At 49.7% G+C, this 18,998-nt stretch overlaps 1 protein-coding gene across 3 annotated transcripts in view; it reads right to left on the bottom strand.

The window, feature by feature from the left end:
* The window catches only part of Apba2 (amyloid beta precursor protein binding family A member 2), a 279,036-nt gene that overhangs the window by 3,166 nt on the left and 256,872 nt on the right, over positions 1-18,998 (bottom strand). For 2 of the 3 annotated variants that reach the window (XM_004658136.3, XM_045144913.1), the window contains exons 6-13: positions 18,511-18,656; positions 17,681-17,716; positions 15,189-15,275; positions 13,118-13,303; positions 8,624-8,803; positions 6,791-7,003; positions 5,565-5,684; positions 603-743 (exon numbers count right to left, since the gene is read on the bottom strand). In XM_004658136.3, the coding sequence (XP_004658193.2) occupies positions 603-743; positions 5,565-5,684; positions 6,791-7,003; positions 8,624-8,803; positions 13,118-13,303; positions 15,189-15,275; positions 17,681-17,716; positions 18,511-18,656 (1,109 nt within the window). The remainder of the gene's footprint in view (positions 1-602; positions 744-5,564; positions 5,685-6,790; positions 7,004-8,623; positions 8,804-13,117; positions 13,304-15,188; positions 15,276-17,680; positions 17,717-18,510; positions 18,657-18,998) is intronic. The other variant, XM_004658137.3, reaches the window with a different exon arrangement.

Here is an 18,998-nt window from a genome sequence, read left to right as displayed (position 1 = left end):
TTGAGGACAACTATGCCCCCCCATGGGCCCCTCAGCTATCCTCCTGCTGCTATGTAGATGATCCCAAAAAGAGCTAGACCAGGGGAACATTACCAGGCAGTCAGGAAGAGGAAGAGCTGAGCAGCCTGGCCTGGCATACCCCATGGCAGTGACCAAAGCCTTTTGCCCTGGAGAACCAGGTGAAGGATCTAGTCCAGAAAGAGTGCAGGGAGCTGGCCTTGAAGCCTCTGCTGACAGACAACCAGCCACAAATTCAGCAGAGCTAGGGGGATACAGAATACCACCTCCCACTCTGATTGTCATTCTCATAGACACTCTGAGGCAGAGGGCAGCCTGTAGCTCTGCTGATCCCCAGGGACTGCTGGAGGTGAGGTAGCTCACAGAAGGTAGGTGAGGAACAGAGACAGGGATAAGTCCAAGGTCCCATGGGCCTACACTCACTTAACAAAAATGACTTTCCTTCAGTGCAATCAATGCCTGTCTTAAAGCATATCACATGCCCCAAAGAGTTAACTGCTGATCAGGAAAACTGTTATGGACCCAGGCGCACCCAGACTCAGGTCATGAACATGACAGGGTGGGGATCCGATCGGCACTCTTACCTCTCCCACAGAGTTGGACAGAGCTTGGACTATCTTCTCATGGGCTGTGGCAACCACACTCTGCCCATTGATCTCAATGATGCGATGGCCGACGCGGACACCACCTCGTTCCGCGATGCCCCCTCTCATGAGGCTACAAATCTAAGTACATAGAGGAAGTCAGCATGCACATTCCAGCACACCCACGGGTACTCCACAGGGGCCCAAAGACAGAGAAAGAAAAGCTACTATTGGGGCTGGAGAAGATGGCTCAGTGGTTAAGATGTTGGCCTGCAAAGCCAAAGGACTCCAGTTCAATTCCTCAGAACCCATGTAAGCAAGATGCACAAGGGTGCACATGCATCTGGAGTTCTGGAGGCCCTTGAATGCCCATTCTCTCTCTTGCTCTCAAATAAATAAATAAAAATAATATAAAAAAAAGAAAAGAAAAGAAGCCAGACGTGGTGGCGCACACCTTTAATCCCAGCACTTGGGAGGCAGAGGTAGGAGGATCGCCAAGAGTTCGAGGCCACCCTGAGACTACATAGTGAATTACAGGTCAGCCTGAACTAGAGTGAGACTTACCTCACAAAAACAAATAGAAAAGAAAAGCTATTCTTGAAGAGAACAGACCAGCTCTGCATGTCACTCCTTGATTCCTGGAGTATGGTTTTAAAAGAATAGTATGGGGCTGGAGAGATGGCTCAGGCACTTGCCTGCAAAGCTTAAGGACCCAGGTTCTATTCCCTAGTACTCACATAAAGCCAGGCTGCACAGCAACAGTGCTAAGCCCCTTCCTCAATGTTGCCTCAACATCCTGGGCCGGGCTACACCTCATGGTCTGGGTGTGAGGGGGAAGGCTGGGTTAGAGATAGCGCTAGGGGCCCAGCAGCCTGACCCCAGCCTTGGGTACCTGAGGACCACTCCTCAGCTAAAAGCCTCTATAACACGCAGTGGCCTTGCCTGCAGGCTTTCCCTAATGTGTCACCACCCACCGTGAACTCAGACTTAAACAACAGGAAACCACAATCCAGGGTCAGACATCCTATAACACAAGGGACCAGTTGCCTACAGGAAACACAGGTGTGAGTAGTAAAGGGTCCTGGCAGGAAGGCTGTGGCTGTTCGTTTTATTCCATGAAAGGTTTAGCCTTATGGGAAGTCCCACCCCATCTCTGCCTCAGAGATGGAGACACTGGCAGAGGTTCAGCGCATGTCAGAGCAACAGCCACAGGGTCTCCTCATCCAACCCCTGCCTCGCCACCTCCACAACCCATCCTTCATCAGCAGCACCCACATGGCATCACTGTAAGGCTAATCAGGTTTCAATCCATGGCCACAGGCTAGCCCTGGAAGTCCCCAGTACATTTTCTAGTTATGTTCTGTCTGGTCCGAAACACCACAGGCTTTTACAAAGCAGAGTGTGTGGGGATCCTGGCATGGTAACCACAGCCCACCCCTCCCTACACTCAAGATCCTTCTCCTTCTAGAAAAAGACATCTGTCCAGGCTGGTGATGTAGGATGAGGACACTGCTGCCTACCCCCTGGACTTCCACAGCTGACCCGGATTCAGACCTGGGGATCCACGGGCGATGGCAGAGGAAGAGAGATCTGTGGCTGAGGCCACCACTGCCCAGAAAGCTGGAACACGGCTCAGCATGTTCACTTGTAGTCTTTCCACCCCAAATGATTGACGGACAGTTTGTGCCAAAAGCAGCTAGTTCTTTGAAGACCCAGAGTAAGATGATTCAGGACAACCTGGCCAGAAACTAGGATGCTATGGAAAGTGCTATTTTGATACCACTTCTAGTGGCTACTATCTCCCTGTTCTTGGATACAAAGAGAGAAGAAGGGTGAGTGTGGGAAATGACTTTGTGCCTTAAAAGGGCCCTGATGGGATATACTCAGAGCCTGGAGGGAAAGCCGTCACATCTGAAGTGTAGGGAAGGGGACGAGAAGTGCTGTGGCTGTCTATATGTGTGGTCAGGTCACACCCAGCAGGGACTTCCGCACGTCTCTGCAAGCTGGAGAATTCTCGGCTCCTTGGGAGATATTGTGGGAAGTGAGGAGTGGAATGTATTCGGAAATAGTGTCACTCTGGGGCCTGTAGGCATGTAATGCATTGTATTTTAGTTGTACTGAGGCTGAAAACGGAAAGGGCACTTATGCAAAACCCAGAGTGACACTTTTTCAAAAATGGGTATGTTTTTATCACGTGTACTTACATGATAACAGACAAACAAAAACAATGGATGTCTCCGGAGGGATGGGGCTAAAACCAGTGGGGGTGTAGACAGGCACAGTAGGAACCACCCTGGAACTGATGTCCTAAGGCCTAGGGCAGAGCTCATGTGCTCAAACATGTGCTCCTGCATAAATGCACAGATACACATTCTCAGACTGCACTCCCACAGCCGGGCCTATCAGATGGCCAGTGTAGGACACCACCTGTCCTACCTGCATAGCTGGCCTGGTCACCTGTGTCGAGAAGTGTTTCTGTATTAACCAGGCAGAAAAATCACAAGGGATCTGGCCCAGGAACTTGCAGGGGAGCCCACTGCCATGACATGGTCACTGTATAGTCAGACCCTACACAGGCTGATGGGAGTCCCTATTCACTGTGCAGCCAGCTCTTGTCCCTCTTGGTCTATCTCAAGCCAGCTGGAATATTTATAGGATAGGGACCCAGTGATGAAGGTAGAAAGGCACTTAAGGGTGCTCTGTGGCAGGGAGGCCCATGAGAGGGGAGCTATGGGGCTGCAGATGCATAGCAACACCTGGCCAGACCTTTCTGGTAAGGTTGGGTGGCTAAAAGCTACCCATGCTAAGAACCTAGCCACCAGTACCCCCATGCTACATTTCTGCCCAGACTCACTTCTCCCTTGAGAGCCTAAGTAGGTGGGAAAGCCTGTGCTACACCTCATACCAGCCAATGACAAGGGTGTATCTGGGGCATCTCAAAGTACTTGGAAGGCACCCTACCAACTGCAGTGGGTGTGGTCATTCACAGGGCTGGGGCAGAGGACAGGGTAGCACATTTGGTGACCTACTGGCTCTAGTGTCCAATGCCTGGCTGTGAAGCCAGACAGGAGTGACTATTGGCGGTCACATGCACCCCATGTGACTGGGACACTGAATAGTGGACTGTAGTGAGAACAAAATCCCATCATTAATGGTTGCTGACTATTAGGGTTTCATGTAAACAGGAGACGGCCCTCAGGAGCCACCCTGTGTCCCGCTTACTGGCTACAGTCTTCCTCTCTGCCCTAAGCATGGGGCCTCAAGGAAGCATGGTCCATTTCTCAACCCCAGAAGCTGAAAGGAGCGGGTGGGGTGGAATGGGCTCACTGGTAGACAGGGCAGGTGCAGGGGGCTCTTCTCATGCACAAAGCTGCCCCTAAACATCCTTAAGTGTCACAGAGTCACCTGGCTAGGAGCTCATCATCAACACTAACTCAGACCCTGCCTAGGATCTGAGGCACCCAGAACCAGAGATGCCCACCTCAGCACCCTCTCCTACACACCCAAGGCCTCAGAGACAAAGCTGAAGTGTTTGTTCTCTACATGACACATCACTTCCACCAACTCCAGACACACAGAGCCTACAGCTGCTGCCCCCTGAACTCTATACCCCCAAACATCTGAGTAGTCTCCACCCCAATAGGCCCTCTGTGGAAAGGTCTCTGCAGACCCCCCTACACATCCCCAGAGGGTGGCTGGGAGACATCCCCACCACCACCTTGCCCTTTGTTCGGATATCTGATGGAGGCAGGGCTACTTGCTTTGGCCACTCAATTCAGCCTGACTAGACTCAAGCCAGAGCCCTTACCTTCCTTCTTCTTCTTCCTTCTGTCCGCTTGTTCACAGCCAGCCTTACTGGTCAGAAATAGTCCCGAGGACTCTATTCAGGCTTTGTGACCCTTCATATAGCTTACAGATAAACAGGAGGGAAGTTTTCTTTTATTGGTAGTCATCTTTCCAGAATGTTCTAGTTCTCTCATTGGCAGTAGTCTTTTGGAATATTCTTTTCTTTTCTTTTTTTTTTAAATTAATTAATTAGTTTATTTATTTGAGAGCAACAGACACAGAGAGAAAGACAGATAGAGGAAGAGAGAGAATGGGCGCGCCAGGGCTTCCAGCCTCTGCAAATGAACTCCAGACGCGTGCGCCCCCTTGTGCATCTGGCTAACGTGGGTCCTGGGGAACCGAGCCTCGAACCGGGGTCCTTAGGCTTCACAGGCAAGCGCTTAACCGCTAAGCCATCTCTCCAGCCCGGGAATGTTCTTTTCTTCTCATTGGTAGCTACTTTTCTAGAATTTCTGCTAGGGTCTTTTCTTGGTGTCACTGGCAAGGACAATAGCCTCCCCTCTCCCTTGCAAGCTCTCTCTGTGGCTCTTCGAAAGCTAGGGCTGGTTTAAGTAGTTGGGAGCACTGGGCTTGCTGAGACACAGTAGCTCTGCCCTTTAGAACCCTTGCAGGAGGAAAAGTCAAGGAAATGGCTCATACCAGACAAAATGATTAGAGAAAGCAGGAATTCTGAACGGAAGAATACTGGCCTGGGGAGCAAGTATGGTTTTGTCCAGACCGCCACCCACTCCAGTCAAGCGTTACCTCCTCCAGGCAGCCCTCTTATCCCCTTGGTACAGAGCCTGGCACAGAAAAAGTATTTCTCATACTCCTCTGCTGAATGGATGCATGGATGAAATGCATGGAGTGAACAATTGAATGAATAAAAATGGGTTTGTTGAAGCCATTTGTGGCATTGGGCATGATGCCACCTCTAGGTGTGGATGTCTGAATTTCAGTGGCTGTGGAGACTTGCTACCCTCCCCTGCAAAACAGGCAGCTGGTGGGAGCAGCTCTCAGTGGTCATGGGGGTCAGCGCTCTGGGGACCTCTTCCAGCACCATACTCTGGCCACTTCTTTTCTACTTGGCTAGCACCCAGAACTGGAGAAGCCACCTGGGTGAGCAGATGTACTCACAATTCCATTCTGCACACTGAAACCCAGCTGGTACTTGAGGTCCGGCCGCTTGATGAGGACCGTGGTGACAGGGGGACAGCTGACAATGTTGAGCTTTACCTGTGTCTGGTTCTTCAGGCCCTGCAGAGTATGGAGAAAAATCACTGGCTGGGCCTGGGTTTCCTCTGGGATCACACCGAGGGGAACCAAGGGAATGAGGGTTTCCCTGAGGAGTCACAGGAGGGTCTGTTACCCGTTGCATGTGGGAGAACATTTGGAAGGCTGTAAGGACACTTCTGTAAAGTGTTCCCTACCAATGGACCCATGAGGGCAATATGTGACCCTGAGCTGGAGATACTGGTGGCTTGGGGGCTGGGGTGAGGCCAGATAGCCTAGGTTCCAGAGTTCATGCCTGCTGTCAAGCAGCCCAAACTGTAGTTCTGGGTCAGGTAGGGGCTGGAGGCAGGGGAGGGGAGGGGTTTGGCCCTACATGGCCACAGTTTCAGCTTGTCCAGACAAAGGCATGCAAGCAGAGACCCTAGGAATTTCAGGCTGCAAAGCTAATCTGGGCATGTCCATATCTAGTCACTTGAGCAACTGCTCTCCTGAGTGGGCTCCCAAAGCCCCTTTGTGTAGTTTTCCAGCCTTGGGAAAGTCACTGATCTCTCGGGAGAAAGGAGGCAGGGGCTTCCTTCAGCACCACTACCACTGGGCTGAGGAAGGAACCAGACATACTGGACTGGGGCATGATCAAAAATGGGTCACAGTGAGCCACCAATAGCCAGTGCCTGTCTCATGGAGTCTGCTCCTCCTGAGCAGGGTGTTAACACCTGTACCCACCTATTTGTGTCCCCTCTGTCTGTCCCCCAGCACCTCCAAAGCTACAGGCTCTGGATTAGGTGGTCAGAAAGTCTCTTTGTACCCTGTAGACCCAAGACTACCATCATCCTCCAGGTTGCCAGGGTTTCCAGAACTGATACCTGCAAGGCTAAAATGGGGACATCTCCAAGTAAAGCAGGCTTAATTGTCACTCCTACGCACCCAAGTCCTCAGCCCTTCACCTGGGGGAAATGATACTTTTCTCTCCCCAGCCCACAGCAACCTGGGCCTCCTCTCATTTCAGTCATGTGGTCAGTCTTGGGATCAATTAGCCAGTCACTTGGTGGGTCTCTCTAGGCCTCAGTGTCCTTATGAGTCAAATGAGGCAGGGCAGGGAGACTACTAGCAGAGGACCCCAACATGCCTACCTTGATGATACCCTGGCAGGTGGCAAGAGGCAGCCCCACCAGGCTGGTGCCATTGATGGACATGATCTGGTCTCCGATGCTCAGCTTCCCTGAGCGGGCTGCCGGGCCTCCATTCATCATGTTGGCCAGGATCACTGTGGGCAAGATGGAGCCCCAGCCTGACTCCACAACTACCACGCCCAGAATCTCACCCTTGTGCTTCTCCAGCTGCAGCTGCAAGAGAATGCACAGTGTGAGAGAACCCACAGTGGAGCTCAGCACCCACAGAACAATGAGCCTGACCTTGGCCTCATGGGTCCTGCCTTGCCCTGGGACAAAGATCACTGTATCTCCACCAGAGAGGCTTGGGGGTGAGTGAACTGCCCTCTTTCCCCTGGTGTTGTGGTTTGAATATAAAATGGCCAACAGGCTCATGTGTTAGAATACTTGGTCCCCAGCTGGTGGCTCACTTTGGGAAGGTCTTGGAACCTTTATGTCGTAGAGCCTTGCTGGAGGAGGTAGGTCATAGGCCTTGAGATTTGAGAGCCTGGCCCAACTTCCTGTTTATCCTCTGCTTCCTGATTATACTTCAGTGTGAGAAGCTGTCACATGCCCCTGCCACCACGCCTTCCCCACCATGAAACTGCAAGCTAACAATATGTTCCTGGGAATTTTTTGTCTTTTAAATCTTGTTATTTGAAAGGAGAAAGAGAGAGAGAGAGAATGAATATGAATGAGAAGGAGTGGACCAGGGCCTCTTGCCACTGCAAATGAACTCAAGATGCAATGCATGGGCCATTTTGTGCATCTGGCTTTACGTGGGTACTTGGGAATCAAACCCAGACCATCAGGCTTTGCAAGCAAGTGCTTTAACCACTGAGCAATCCCTCTAGCCCTTGTAAGCCACAACTAAATCCTTTCCTTCCTTAAGCTGCTTCTGGTCAGGTATATGTTCACAGCAGTAAGAAAGTAACTAATCAATTTGCTGTCACCTGCTCTGGCTTCCAAACTCCACCTGGGGCCCAGCAGCTCCCTGGGAATCTAGGAGCACACAGTGCCCTTTCTGCTACAGCCAGCATATAGCCCCCCAGTGCAATCATGGCTCCGGAGGTCTGGCTCCTGCACCCCCACACCTGACACACCCTCAGGGGCCTGAGGAGTGCCCTCTATGCCCACCCCATGCCCTCAGGCCTTACTCTCATGTAGAACCTCCTTCGACTTTTTCCTTTGCTTCACAGGTGGCAGTCTCTGAAAACTGCCTGTCATGTACTCAACAAGCCAAGGTCAGTCATTCATTGAACGAACAGTCAAGGTTGTTCATTCAACAAGGATCCAGGATCATTCATTTGTTCAATCAACACGCATCCTGAATGATGCATTCGCATTCACAGAACTAACTCATTCATTTCAGAGATCTTCGGAAGCCTATGGGATCTCCTAAGGCCAAGTGCCCCGCCAAAGTACCCATCTCTGTTTTAACGATGCATCCCATATGCTTCTCAGAAATACCTCCTGGTGCTGAGCCCAGCTGATGATAGCAATAGCATTAAAAGGCACATTTTCAAGTTCCTTAGGACCAGTTGGAATCAGTTTCTTTGCGCAAACATGTCATTTCACACATGAGTGCTCAGTTCCAAGGCAAGAGCAAGATACATTCTTGTAGCCCATGCCAGACATTAAAGGGGCAGTGAATGTGAGGAGCTGTTGTCCTGAGGTATTGAGCTGGGCTGGGGAAGTGCTGGGTGATGCTGCGACAGTGCCTTGGTCAAGCTGCCTGCTCAGCTCTATGGGGTCCCAGCTTGGAAATCAGAGACCAGCAGAATGGGGTGTAGGGGTGGAACAAGTGCAGCTTACCTCCTTGCAGTTCTCTGAGTTTGAGAAGTGGATGAGGTCATCATTGTACATCTCCTGGGTGTTGATAATGTCGCTGTATTCCTTCTGGCTCAGGTCTTCAGGATTGATTCCATTGGCCCTCAGGAACTCCTGGTAGGCCACACTGAAGGCCTGTCCAATGGACTGGGCTATCAGCTGGGCCTGTGAAGAGGTAGCAAGCTTGCTAGACACAGCTATAGACTCATGGGATCTGCTGGCCCCCCTCAGAGCTGGATGCAGTTCAGGGGAATCCTGGCATGGGTTTGAATGACCCAAAGACTAACTCTGGGCTCTTGGCTGGTGAAAGCCATTGGCTACTAACATTCTACACTGGGCCGTCACGGTGAGCCTGCTGCTGCCTTGGACCCTCGCTGCTGGATCATGACTGTGCCTCTCTGTCTCAGGACAGATACTTCCGGACAAAGTTGGCTGCCATTCAAGTTGGAGGAGTGATGAATTATTTGCTAAAAGCCATACTTTCCTGTTTTATCGGTAACTGTAGTATGTGTGTGTGTGTGTGTGTGTGTGTACACACACACACACACACACACACACACATATATATATATTGCCTACATTATTCTAAAAATAGAAATAGATTTGAGGTGCTTTCCCAGGAGTATGCCAAACATGGTTAGTCGTCCATTCTATGTCTGTCACCCCTGTGCCTCAGAATTTAGGGTCAAATGGGCAAAGTCAGTTGTGTCCCATTGATCTGATAGGGACTGGTGTGACAGGCTCTAGGCCACTGGCATAGACTTAATGGGGCAGATCACTTATTTTTACTTCAGCAGAACTGCTTCTGCAAGTGCAAGCCTGGGCACTGAGATGTCACAGAGCAGCCTTTCTGCCAGTGTACAGGCAGGGTGGTGGGGCAGGAGCTGAAGACTCCAGGTCAGCATACTCCCAACTATGCAGCTCCAGGAAAGCACAGAACTTTCTAGAACACCTTAACACATAGGAAGCATTTTCCTACCCCAAACCCTGGTAAGCTCCAGCCTTCCCATCTGTCATCAAGAGTGCCTCTGCACAGTGCCCTAAAAACCCTTGGCTCAACAAGATCTGAAAACCAGTGATTTGGTTTAAGCGTCTTTCTCTTGCTGCACAATGCAGGATATAAGTACACAGGAATATGCCTATCATGAGTGACCTGAGTTACACCATAGTCCCAGAGCACTCAGACTTTCCTTTAAATGTAAGCTGATTCTAGGTTGAACTCCCTGCCTAAATTAAGCCCTGAACAGTTTTAGGAAGGATGTGGCAATGTTCTTGCTGTTCCCACGCGAGCATGTTAGCTGTGGGTGGATGTAGCTGCCTGGGTGCCACTAGATGGAGCTGTAGGCCTGGACAGGCATGGAGCCAGCAACTGGCAGGAGGGGCTTGGTGAAAAACCATAAGGTATAGGCCAGGCAGTGCCCCCAAAAGAGGGCAAGAGAACAGAACTCAGCCCTAGGGGTCTTCCTTAGACTAACTGGGATCTCAGCACTCCCACCACCCCGTTCTTTTGCCACCTGGGGAGGGTAACCTGGTAGCATCATATCCTGTCACCACCTTGAAGCCTTGGAACTACATATTTCTCTGGGTTCTCCTGGGGATTCCTCCCCTCTCCGCACCTCCAACCCCGTGCTCCCTTTTTCCATCCCACGGGAATTCCAAGGAGATTCAAGCCAGCCCAGCACCTGAGAATGTGTGCCCCTTCAGACATAATCCAGGCACCCTTGGAATCCTGAGCTGCCTCCTGTTCCCTGCTGCTTCCACCTCTCCTTACTGTCCCTCACCTCCCTTTGCCATTCCCCATGTTCCCTTCTCCTTGTGTCCCAGCATCCCTCCTTCCTGGACAAGAGCCATCCCAGAGGACTCTATGCCTAGTCGAGACCCTACTCCAGTCCCTTCAGACAAGAGGCTACTGGCTTGCCCTAGCTGACAGCCAGGCCTACAGATGTCCACTGCTGTGGCCTTCAGCAGAGCTGAAGGACAGGTGCAAGGCTCTCAGTGCCTACTGCTCGGAGCAGCCTCCTGAGGCGAGCTGTGGGTCCTGGAGAAAACAGGAAGAGTCTGTGTTCAGCACCACTCTCTTGGCTCCTTCACTCATGCCTAATGGCATCTACCCTTGCCTCAGCCCCAGAGTCTTACCTGCACCTACAGAGGAGCAGCCAAAGCCCAACATCCCACCTGGACTGGACCACCACTGTGTTTTCTCTCTGGGGTGCCTCACACACTGCCCGGGAGTGGGAAAACAACTTCTGCCCCTCCCACTGTGCTGTTACCCTGTCGTCTGCCAAACTGATGGAGGCTCATAGCCAAAGAAGCGTCCCCTCCCTTAGCCTCCGCTCACAGCCGCCTGCACTGGCTGCACACTCCGGAGGCTTCCCAGTTCCTGCTTGGCCACTTGGCCTGCTTCTTGCTCATACTACCTGTCACTTGAGACACATCCCATCACTAGGTTTCTAAGATGCCTCCAAGCCTCCAGCCACTCAGAACTGCCTGTTCAGGTGTTCATGGATGCAGGTAATTTACACATAAAGGTGGGAAGTACATGTATGTGCACTGTAGAGCTGTATGTAAATACTGACTTTGACTTTGTCTGTGTCTGCTGACACAATGAAGATTTCCATGTCTTAGAAAACTGATGAATGCCCTCACTCACAGGTTTGATCCATTTTCAAATACAGGTTCTGCATCCAGGTCCCAGGGAACATCTGCAAGTCCTTCTGTGAACAGGCAGGCCTCAGCTCCTCAGCCCCTTGGCAGTTACTGTACCACACAAGGGTGGTCACTGACACTAGCCTAAAATGCCCCATCTTCCCTGGGGGCTGAATCCATGGCAAAGATCAATGTTTAAAAATGGTCCTCCTTTAAAAGTGAAAGAATGGCCCAGCAGGAGCTGCACTTGGAGGAGGAGAAGGCTGAGCAAGGTCAGCATGCAGGGGCTCCCTCAACACTCCAGGGCCACCTCTCCCAAGCTCACCTCTTGGGTTCACGCGTTTGTTGTTTTCATTGCTGCGTGGGGTTTTTGCATGTGTAGGATGAGCAGTGTGTGGCATATGCAGGTGTGTGCCCTGTGTTGCATGCATGCAAAGGCTAGAGAATACTGAGTGCCCCCCTCTGTCACTATTGGCTGCGTTTCATTGAGTCCGAGTCTTTCATCGAACTTGGGGTTATCCTTTTTCTATTGTACTGGCTGACCAATGAGCCCCAACAATCTTCCTTTCTCTAACCCTGTCAGGCTGGGGTTGCAGACATGTGCAGCCACTCTCAGCATCTGATGTGCACGCACGCTGAGGACCAAACTCAGTTCCTTGGTGCTTCTTAGCAAGCACTTTACTAGAGTGAACCAGCTTGCCAGCTCTCATTGTTGTTTCTTTGCTTTTGTTTTTTGACAAATCTGGCTAAGTTGCCCAGTCTGATACACCTAAATCGTTATACCTCAGTAGCTGAAGATCAGAAGTTTATACACAGTCAAAGTCAAAGTCAGTATTTACATACAGCTCTACAATGCACAGTCCCCTAGGAAGTTTACAGTTTTTAAAACTTTAAAATTATTTCCCATTGCTGTTCAGTGAAATGGCAGGACAGGCAGAGCCCAAAACTGGATGCAGACATGTACTTCACATGCAGCTCTGCACATGAAATGTGCATTTTAACAAGTGTGAACTAGAGTTCCCAGAAAAGGGTTGCAGCTGCTGTGCCTCCTTCCAACAGGGCTGATAAAGCTCCTGTGGTCACAGAAAGATGGGATGTTGCAAGTCAGGGCCAGATTACCTTGGATTACCTTCAGCCCCCTAATTTAGCTATGTCTGACCTAACATACTGGTGACTATTGGTTGATTACATGCGACCTTTTTGGAATGTACTAACAGACCACCAGCTTCTACCAACCCAAAGGCTAAGAATGTCATCAGATAGTATCTGAAACCTATGGGGGAGAGTTCCCCCACTCACCCCTGCTTTGCTATACCCCACATACTTGATGGTCAGCTAGTGTATTTTAAAAGTGCCTTGATTTATATGATTTCTCTTCTCTTCTGTAACTGTAAAACCTCCATGAAATTGTTAACACACTGGGACATGGAATTGGAGTAACTTTACTCTGTGTGTTCCTGGGCCATGGTCACTCAGAAAAAACTGTATTTTATCCCCTTTGCAGTGAAAGCTGTGTCTTTTGTGTCAACAATAGAAGTTAGGCAAAGGCCAACATTATTTTAGGGGATGAGGGTTTTTATAGAAAGATTTCAAATGGAAAGTTCCCCTGGTGTATTTAACTAAAGCTTATTAGCAACTCCTGAAGTGCCAAGTTCATGAAGAGAAATAAAACTGTGTCCACTCTTTGCACATACTCAGGAGTATGAGAAGAATCACTGATTTGGCTGGAAAAGTCAGGAAAGACCCATGGGCTTCCTTGGTTAGATGGTTTCCAAAGTGTCAGATTCTGGAGCCACAGGGGGTGGGGAGGCCAGTCCCCAGGCCATGACTTACATCCTCTGACTCAAACACGTGGCAGATCATCTTATACTGCTTCTTCCCCTCTTGGGCCCCAGGAGTGGTCTCGATGCAGTCTTGAGAGGCTGACCGGGGCATGCGGCGTCTGGCCATGAGAACCACAATATTCCCAATGTCTGCAATGTAGGAGATAGTGCGCAAGGCATGGTCCATCATGGTTTCCTGGTGGGAGGGGAAGAAAGGCCCACATGAAGATCTACCACTAATCATCACTCCGGTCTGGGGTTTATCAACCTTGACATCACTGACAAATCTGACAGGATAACTCACCTCTACTTCAGAGGCAGGACTGTCCTATGCACCAGAGGACAGTACCAGCATCCCTGGCCTCCTCCCACTGGATACTCCTAACACCTCTCCTTCCCAAGAGAGATAATCTAAAATATGTGACCACTGCCAAGTGTCCCAGAGGTAGGTGGGGGCTGTTTGAAGTCACCCTGGCTGAGAACCACAGGTCTAGCTAACAGTGTTTCAGGATGATGAGTCACAGACAGAGCCATCTACACTCAAGGAGGCCTGATGCTAGAGTAGGCCTTTCCATCGTTGGAGGAGCAGAGAGCCCACCGTGTGCTAAAGTCCTTCCCTACTCTGACTAGAAGCCAATGGAGCACTAGAGCAGGGGTTCTCCCTGTAAGGCACACCTGTCGCACAGGCTGACTGGGTGGCCTCCCAGACTTCCTGCATCAAGGCCAATTCTTTTTGCACCAGATGAGTTTGTCCCAAGTCTGGAGATGCTGAAGCAACATGCTTTCCTCTGGTCACTGGCTCTCCAGAGTCCCTGGAAACTCTGGCTAAGCCCATTATTCTCAAGCAGCTTTTGTCACTTGGCAATCATCTCCACCAGCATCTTACCCATGACCCCTCCCTAACAGGGCTGCACACAAGGATCTGAAAAACCTATATGTTGGTCTTTTGGACCTTTGTTCTCCTCTTACAAAGTGAAATCTGATGTTTCTTCAACCTTGACCTCTGGAACCCGTTCCTCCTCACAGAAGCCTTCTCTTCCTGTGGAAATTGCACACATTCGACTAAGAGCTAATCTACTTTCTGGCCAAGGTTACAAGGTGACTTCATAGCCAAAAGGCACAGGGAAGCAAAAGTGAGAAAAGGAAGACTGGGAGTAGTACTTGAGATTCCTCTCTGGAAAAAGTGGGAGGGAAACACAAAAGTAGACAACACTTTTTCACAGAAAAATGCCAGACAACATCAGAAAGTGTAATGTTATGTTAAAATCACCATTTTGTACTTCCTATATGGTAAGCAATTTGGGCAAGACCATCAGTGGGTGGAAAAGGCATCAGGATGTTGGAAACCAGGGTACCCATAGGGCCCAGAGTGCCACCACCTGATTCCTTGCTAATGACAAAGAAACAAATATGCCCTTACCCTGGGCTTTGGGCATCCTCGCTTAGCCAAGGTGAGTTCTAGCTAGTCAGCAGAGCCCAGGGGCATTCCCCACCACTGTGTCTCACTGCTGGCCCCACCCACACCCTATATCAGCTCCCATCCTTGATATATCATCCATGACTAATCCTCCCTCATGTGTCTGTTTTACTGTCCTCCTCACAAAAGGTACATGCCACATGATGGGAAGTAACCTCAGAATCACAGTCAGCCACCAGCTAGCCATGACAGAAGCTCCCCCACCCCCATGGCCTGTGGAGGCCATGGGCCACTCTGAGATTTCCACCCTCAAGATGGATTTGCTAGGCTGGCCACATGGTGGTTTCAGAACCTTCTAGAATCTGAACTAATGGAGCTCACACCTCAACTCAGCCCTCCCCTTTCTCCCTGACTTTGCTTCTGAGTAATTCCAGCTGCATCTTCATCACTTCGGGTGGCTTTTGTCTTTCCAGTCCAATAGTTCTTAGGGACCTTGAAGTTTACTCTATTTTCAACAGCTCCAAGTCATTCAATATCTCCAGGGACAGCAGCCTCCTGCCCTTAGGAAAATACTTCCGCATCTAGATTCTCTCCTGGGGACCCAGACACACAAACTTAGGAGTTGGCTTATGCAGTTCCGGACAGCTACCTTGCAAGTGCGTACCTGCGTGTCCGCATTTAAAACCTTGATCCTCTGCGTGGAGATAAAGAGGTCTACTTCCGTCAGCGTCTGAGCGTCTCCCTCAGAGTTCTACATAAGGAATACAAGACGCAGTTACAACCAACTATTCACTCCACAGAAGGCCTGGCCCTTTATTACAATCATCCTGCGGCCATGTGGAAGGAAGCACCACTCTGGAATGGAGCAGCCACTGGAAGATGCATGCCTTGGTGAGGAGAGGTAGCTCCTAAATTCCAGCTTCTGGAGCCAATGCCTAGGTCTTATTGCCCCTCCTCATAGGCAGAATGTTCCCCTGTGGATAACCCTTGTCTGATTCAGTGACACAGTAGCACATTTTAAGCTATATTTCTGCGATTGGTGACTCTAAGTCTCCCTAGGGAATGGGAAGGTATTCTCACAGAAGTTTGGCTTAGATATAATCTTTCCTCCTTACTTAAGTGGTTGCAATCACATGCCCCTGCCCTTTGCCAGCATTTCTTTAAAACCTGCAAGGACAGTAAGCCCAAGGCAGTCCCAAGCACAGCCCTACAGTGACACAGGAGCCCAGGGAGCTGTCACACCTGGCTTGTTGCTTCCACTGGAATAAGATGAGCATGCAGCTGTTAGCTATGTTTCCATGAATTGTTCTGGAAGCTGAGTGAGCTACTCAGGGTCTGTCCCAAAGCAGGACAGCTTTTAATTGGTTTTTCACTCCAGCAATGATCCTGGTTGCTGTGCAGCACCAGTGAGGAAAAGAATCCTTTGATTTGCCCACTGGGCTAATAATTCTGTGTGGTCACTCAGGGGGCTCTCCACGGTATGTCTTCTACTCCAACATGGGATTTAATTAACTCACTAGAAAAATCTCAAAATCAAAACTTTTCCTGCTGAGAAAACATGGATTATATTTAACATCAATATACTTCCTTTTTATAAACTTTAAATTAACTTTATAGGTTAGCAAAGTGATGGGTTTCATCCATGGGAAATTCTTGCATTGTAGCTCAAAAAAAAAACTCTTGCTTTAAAAGCTGATCAAAGCCAGAAGTAAATCAGGAAAGGGATGGGTTAGCCTGGATGTTAGGGACTGCAGTGGGCAAATTTAAACCCTGTAATACACTAACGTTGACTAGGCTTGAATGAGGGTAAAAGGGATGGAGTCCAAAACCAGTCCATGAATGGGAAGGGAAGTCATTTTTTCACCTGTTCTGGGAGGACAAAGGGGATGGCAGGGAAGCAAGAGCAAAGATTCCACAGAGAAGAGGGTGGCCTTGGCATGTCTGCAGGGGCTCAGCCAGCATCATTTGCCTCATGATTTGTGGGCAGACGTCTCAGTAAAGGAACCCTGAGCAATGATTCTGGAGTTCTCACAGCACGAAAAGGATGATCAGCCCTTAATCAAAGGTGACCTGGATGCTGAGGCTTTGTTGAGATGGGCTGATCTGTCAGCGACTCTACTGGGTTTCTGGACCTGCAGTTCCCAGGAACAAGCCGAAGTCCACAAAGACCCCTAGATCCAGCTGCCCCCAAGAATGGGCAGCCCAGACGTGATCTGGAGGTTTCAAGTAAGAGGTCTAAGTTAATTAATGCAAGATTTAATGTCAACCCAATGTCTTAAAGTCTGCCCAAGCTCCAAAAACTCTTTTCTTTTTGGCATGCTTGTGTATATATACGTGTGTGTGTGTGTGTGTGTGTGTGTGTGTGTGTGTTGCCAAGGATTAAGCCCAAGACCTCATGCATGATAAGAACTGCTCTACCATTGAGCTACTTGCCAAAAGAGAAAGCAGCTCCCAGGCAGAGTTTTATCATCTTGGTTTAGTACGTGAAACCTAATGAGTCCAAATACCAGAACAATGTCGTGCTGAATGGGAGGCTGGGTGCTAGACACACCACAGTGTGTAGTGAACATGTCATTTGAAAATGACTACATATAACAGGGGACTCTAGGCGTTGTCGTGCTCTAGAACATGAGAGACCACAAAAAAGAGAAAAGAGCAACTCTAAATTATTTTGTAAGTAGGTGGTCAAAAAATGTAGTAAGGTTTCAATCAAAAGTCTAACATTTACCTACAAGGGAGGAGGAAACACAAGTTTTGTAGCATTACTTGGATTTTCACTGAGAACTCCCCAGAGCAAAGGGAAAACCACAGATACACACACACACACACAGAGAGAGAGAGAGAGAGAGAGAGAGAGAGAGAGAAACCACTATCCCAGGCCCACCAGGGTCTCTCTCTCTCTCATTCTCTCACTCTCTCTCTCTCTCACACACACACACACACACAGAGACAGAGAGAGAGACCACTATCCCAGACCCACAAGGGTCTCTTTCTTTCTCTCTCTCTCTCTCTCTCTCTCTCTCTCTCACACACACACACACACACACACACACACACACACACACACACACACACACACACCACTGCCCCAGGCTACAAGAGTCTTAGACACACACACATACACCGCTGTCCCAGGGCCAAAAGGGTCCCACACACCGCTTTTTTCTTGATCTTAGCAGCCTTCTGCATCCTCTGAGCAGCATGGAAGAGAAAAGAAACAACAAGTGGGCACAAAGAGAAGAAAGCTGTGGCACAGTTCTTTCAGTCTTGAGTTCAATACTCGGGGTTCAGACCTGGCACCCAACAGAGTCATGTGCAGAGTCAGGTGGACAGTCTCTGCTTATACACATGTGTTTATGCAGCTCCAGGGCTACAAGCACCTGTCACCCACCCCATATATAGAGGCTCAACTGAGGACAGAGAAGTGTGATAGGCACTGTGGGATGAAAGTGTGCAGGGCTTACAATGATGGGGAGGATGCCATCTCAGATTGCCATATCTCCTTCCTCTGGGTTCCAGTTAACTTTGCTGATGTGGACTCCTGACCAGCCTCACTCATCATTTAAAAAAAAAAAGTCATGCAACCGTCACATGTACCTAGAGCTGCAAGTACACCAGCTTATCGTGAGGTCATGCATTTTAATAAACATGTTTATCCCTATTGGAACACTTTGATGCTAAGAACACATATACTGTTGAAAGGGGTTGTGAGACTGCAAAAATGTTTTAGGACTGAAATGATTCAGAATGATCAACTGTATTTGAAAACTGTTTCCAAAGGACTAGGTAGACCATCCTTATGAAGGAAGGGGGCAGTGGCCTCTCTGTCCAGCTGAGCACTTACCCAGGTCCCCTTCTGCCTCTCTGGGCACTGTGGCCCACTTTCTATGCTGAGCAGAGTGCTTATTCCCTGCTGTGCTTCCCGTTCCAGGGATCCCTAGAGGGTTCACCAAGTGGGCAACCCTCAGGGGCCAGAGTGTCCCTACCTTGACTCTGCTGACGGCCTCCTGGGCCTGCATCATCCGAATGTTTTTGGATGGATTGCGTTCTGAGAGCAGCTGGGTAGAGCCCAGGTAGTTGGCAGCAAAGATGATGCCATCGATGAGGTCCTCTGGCTCACAGGGCCCTGGAACTAAGAGGGTGCAGAGTAAGTACCCTCGTAGAGGAGATCCCCCAAGGAAAAAGAACTTACATGCTGACCCTAATAACAAGGATGGATGAAGAAAGCCAGTTCTTGAATCTGCAGCCTGAAGGAAGGCCCATCCTTTCCCTCATGGTGCCTCGTGCAAGTTGCAAAATTGAACATGTGGGCTGAACAACCCCTCGTGATCAGAATGATACAGGGCATTCTGGGATCCCAGGCCACCACCCGTCCAGGTAGCTTAGTCTCCAGGGTTGGCAAGCACATGCTGTAAACTAGAAAGTACTGCTTCCTAAATGTACTAGAACTTTTCACACTTTCCTGGAGCCCCTG

Source organism: Jaculus jaculus, chromosome 3 (genome assembly GCF_020740685.1).
Source record: "Jaculus jaculus isolate mJacJac1 chromosome 3, mJacJac1.mat.Y.cur, whole genome shotgun sequence".
NCBI classification, from domain to species: domain Eukaryota; kingdom Metazoa; phylum Chordata; class Mammalia; order Rodentia; family Dipodidae; genus Jaculus; species Jaculus jaculus.
Note: the sequence above shows the minus strand (reverse complement) of the source record. Positions and strands in the feature narration are given on the sequence as shown.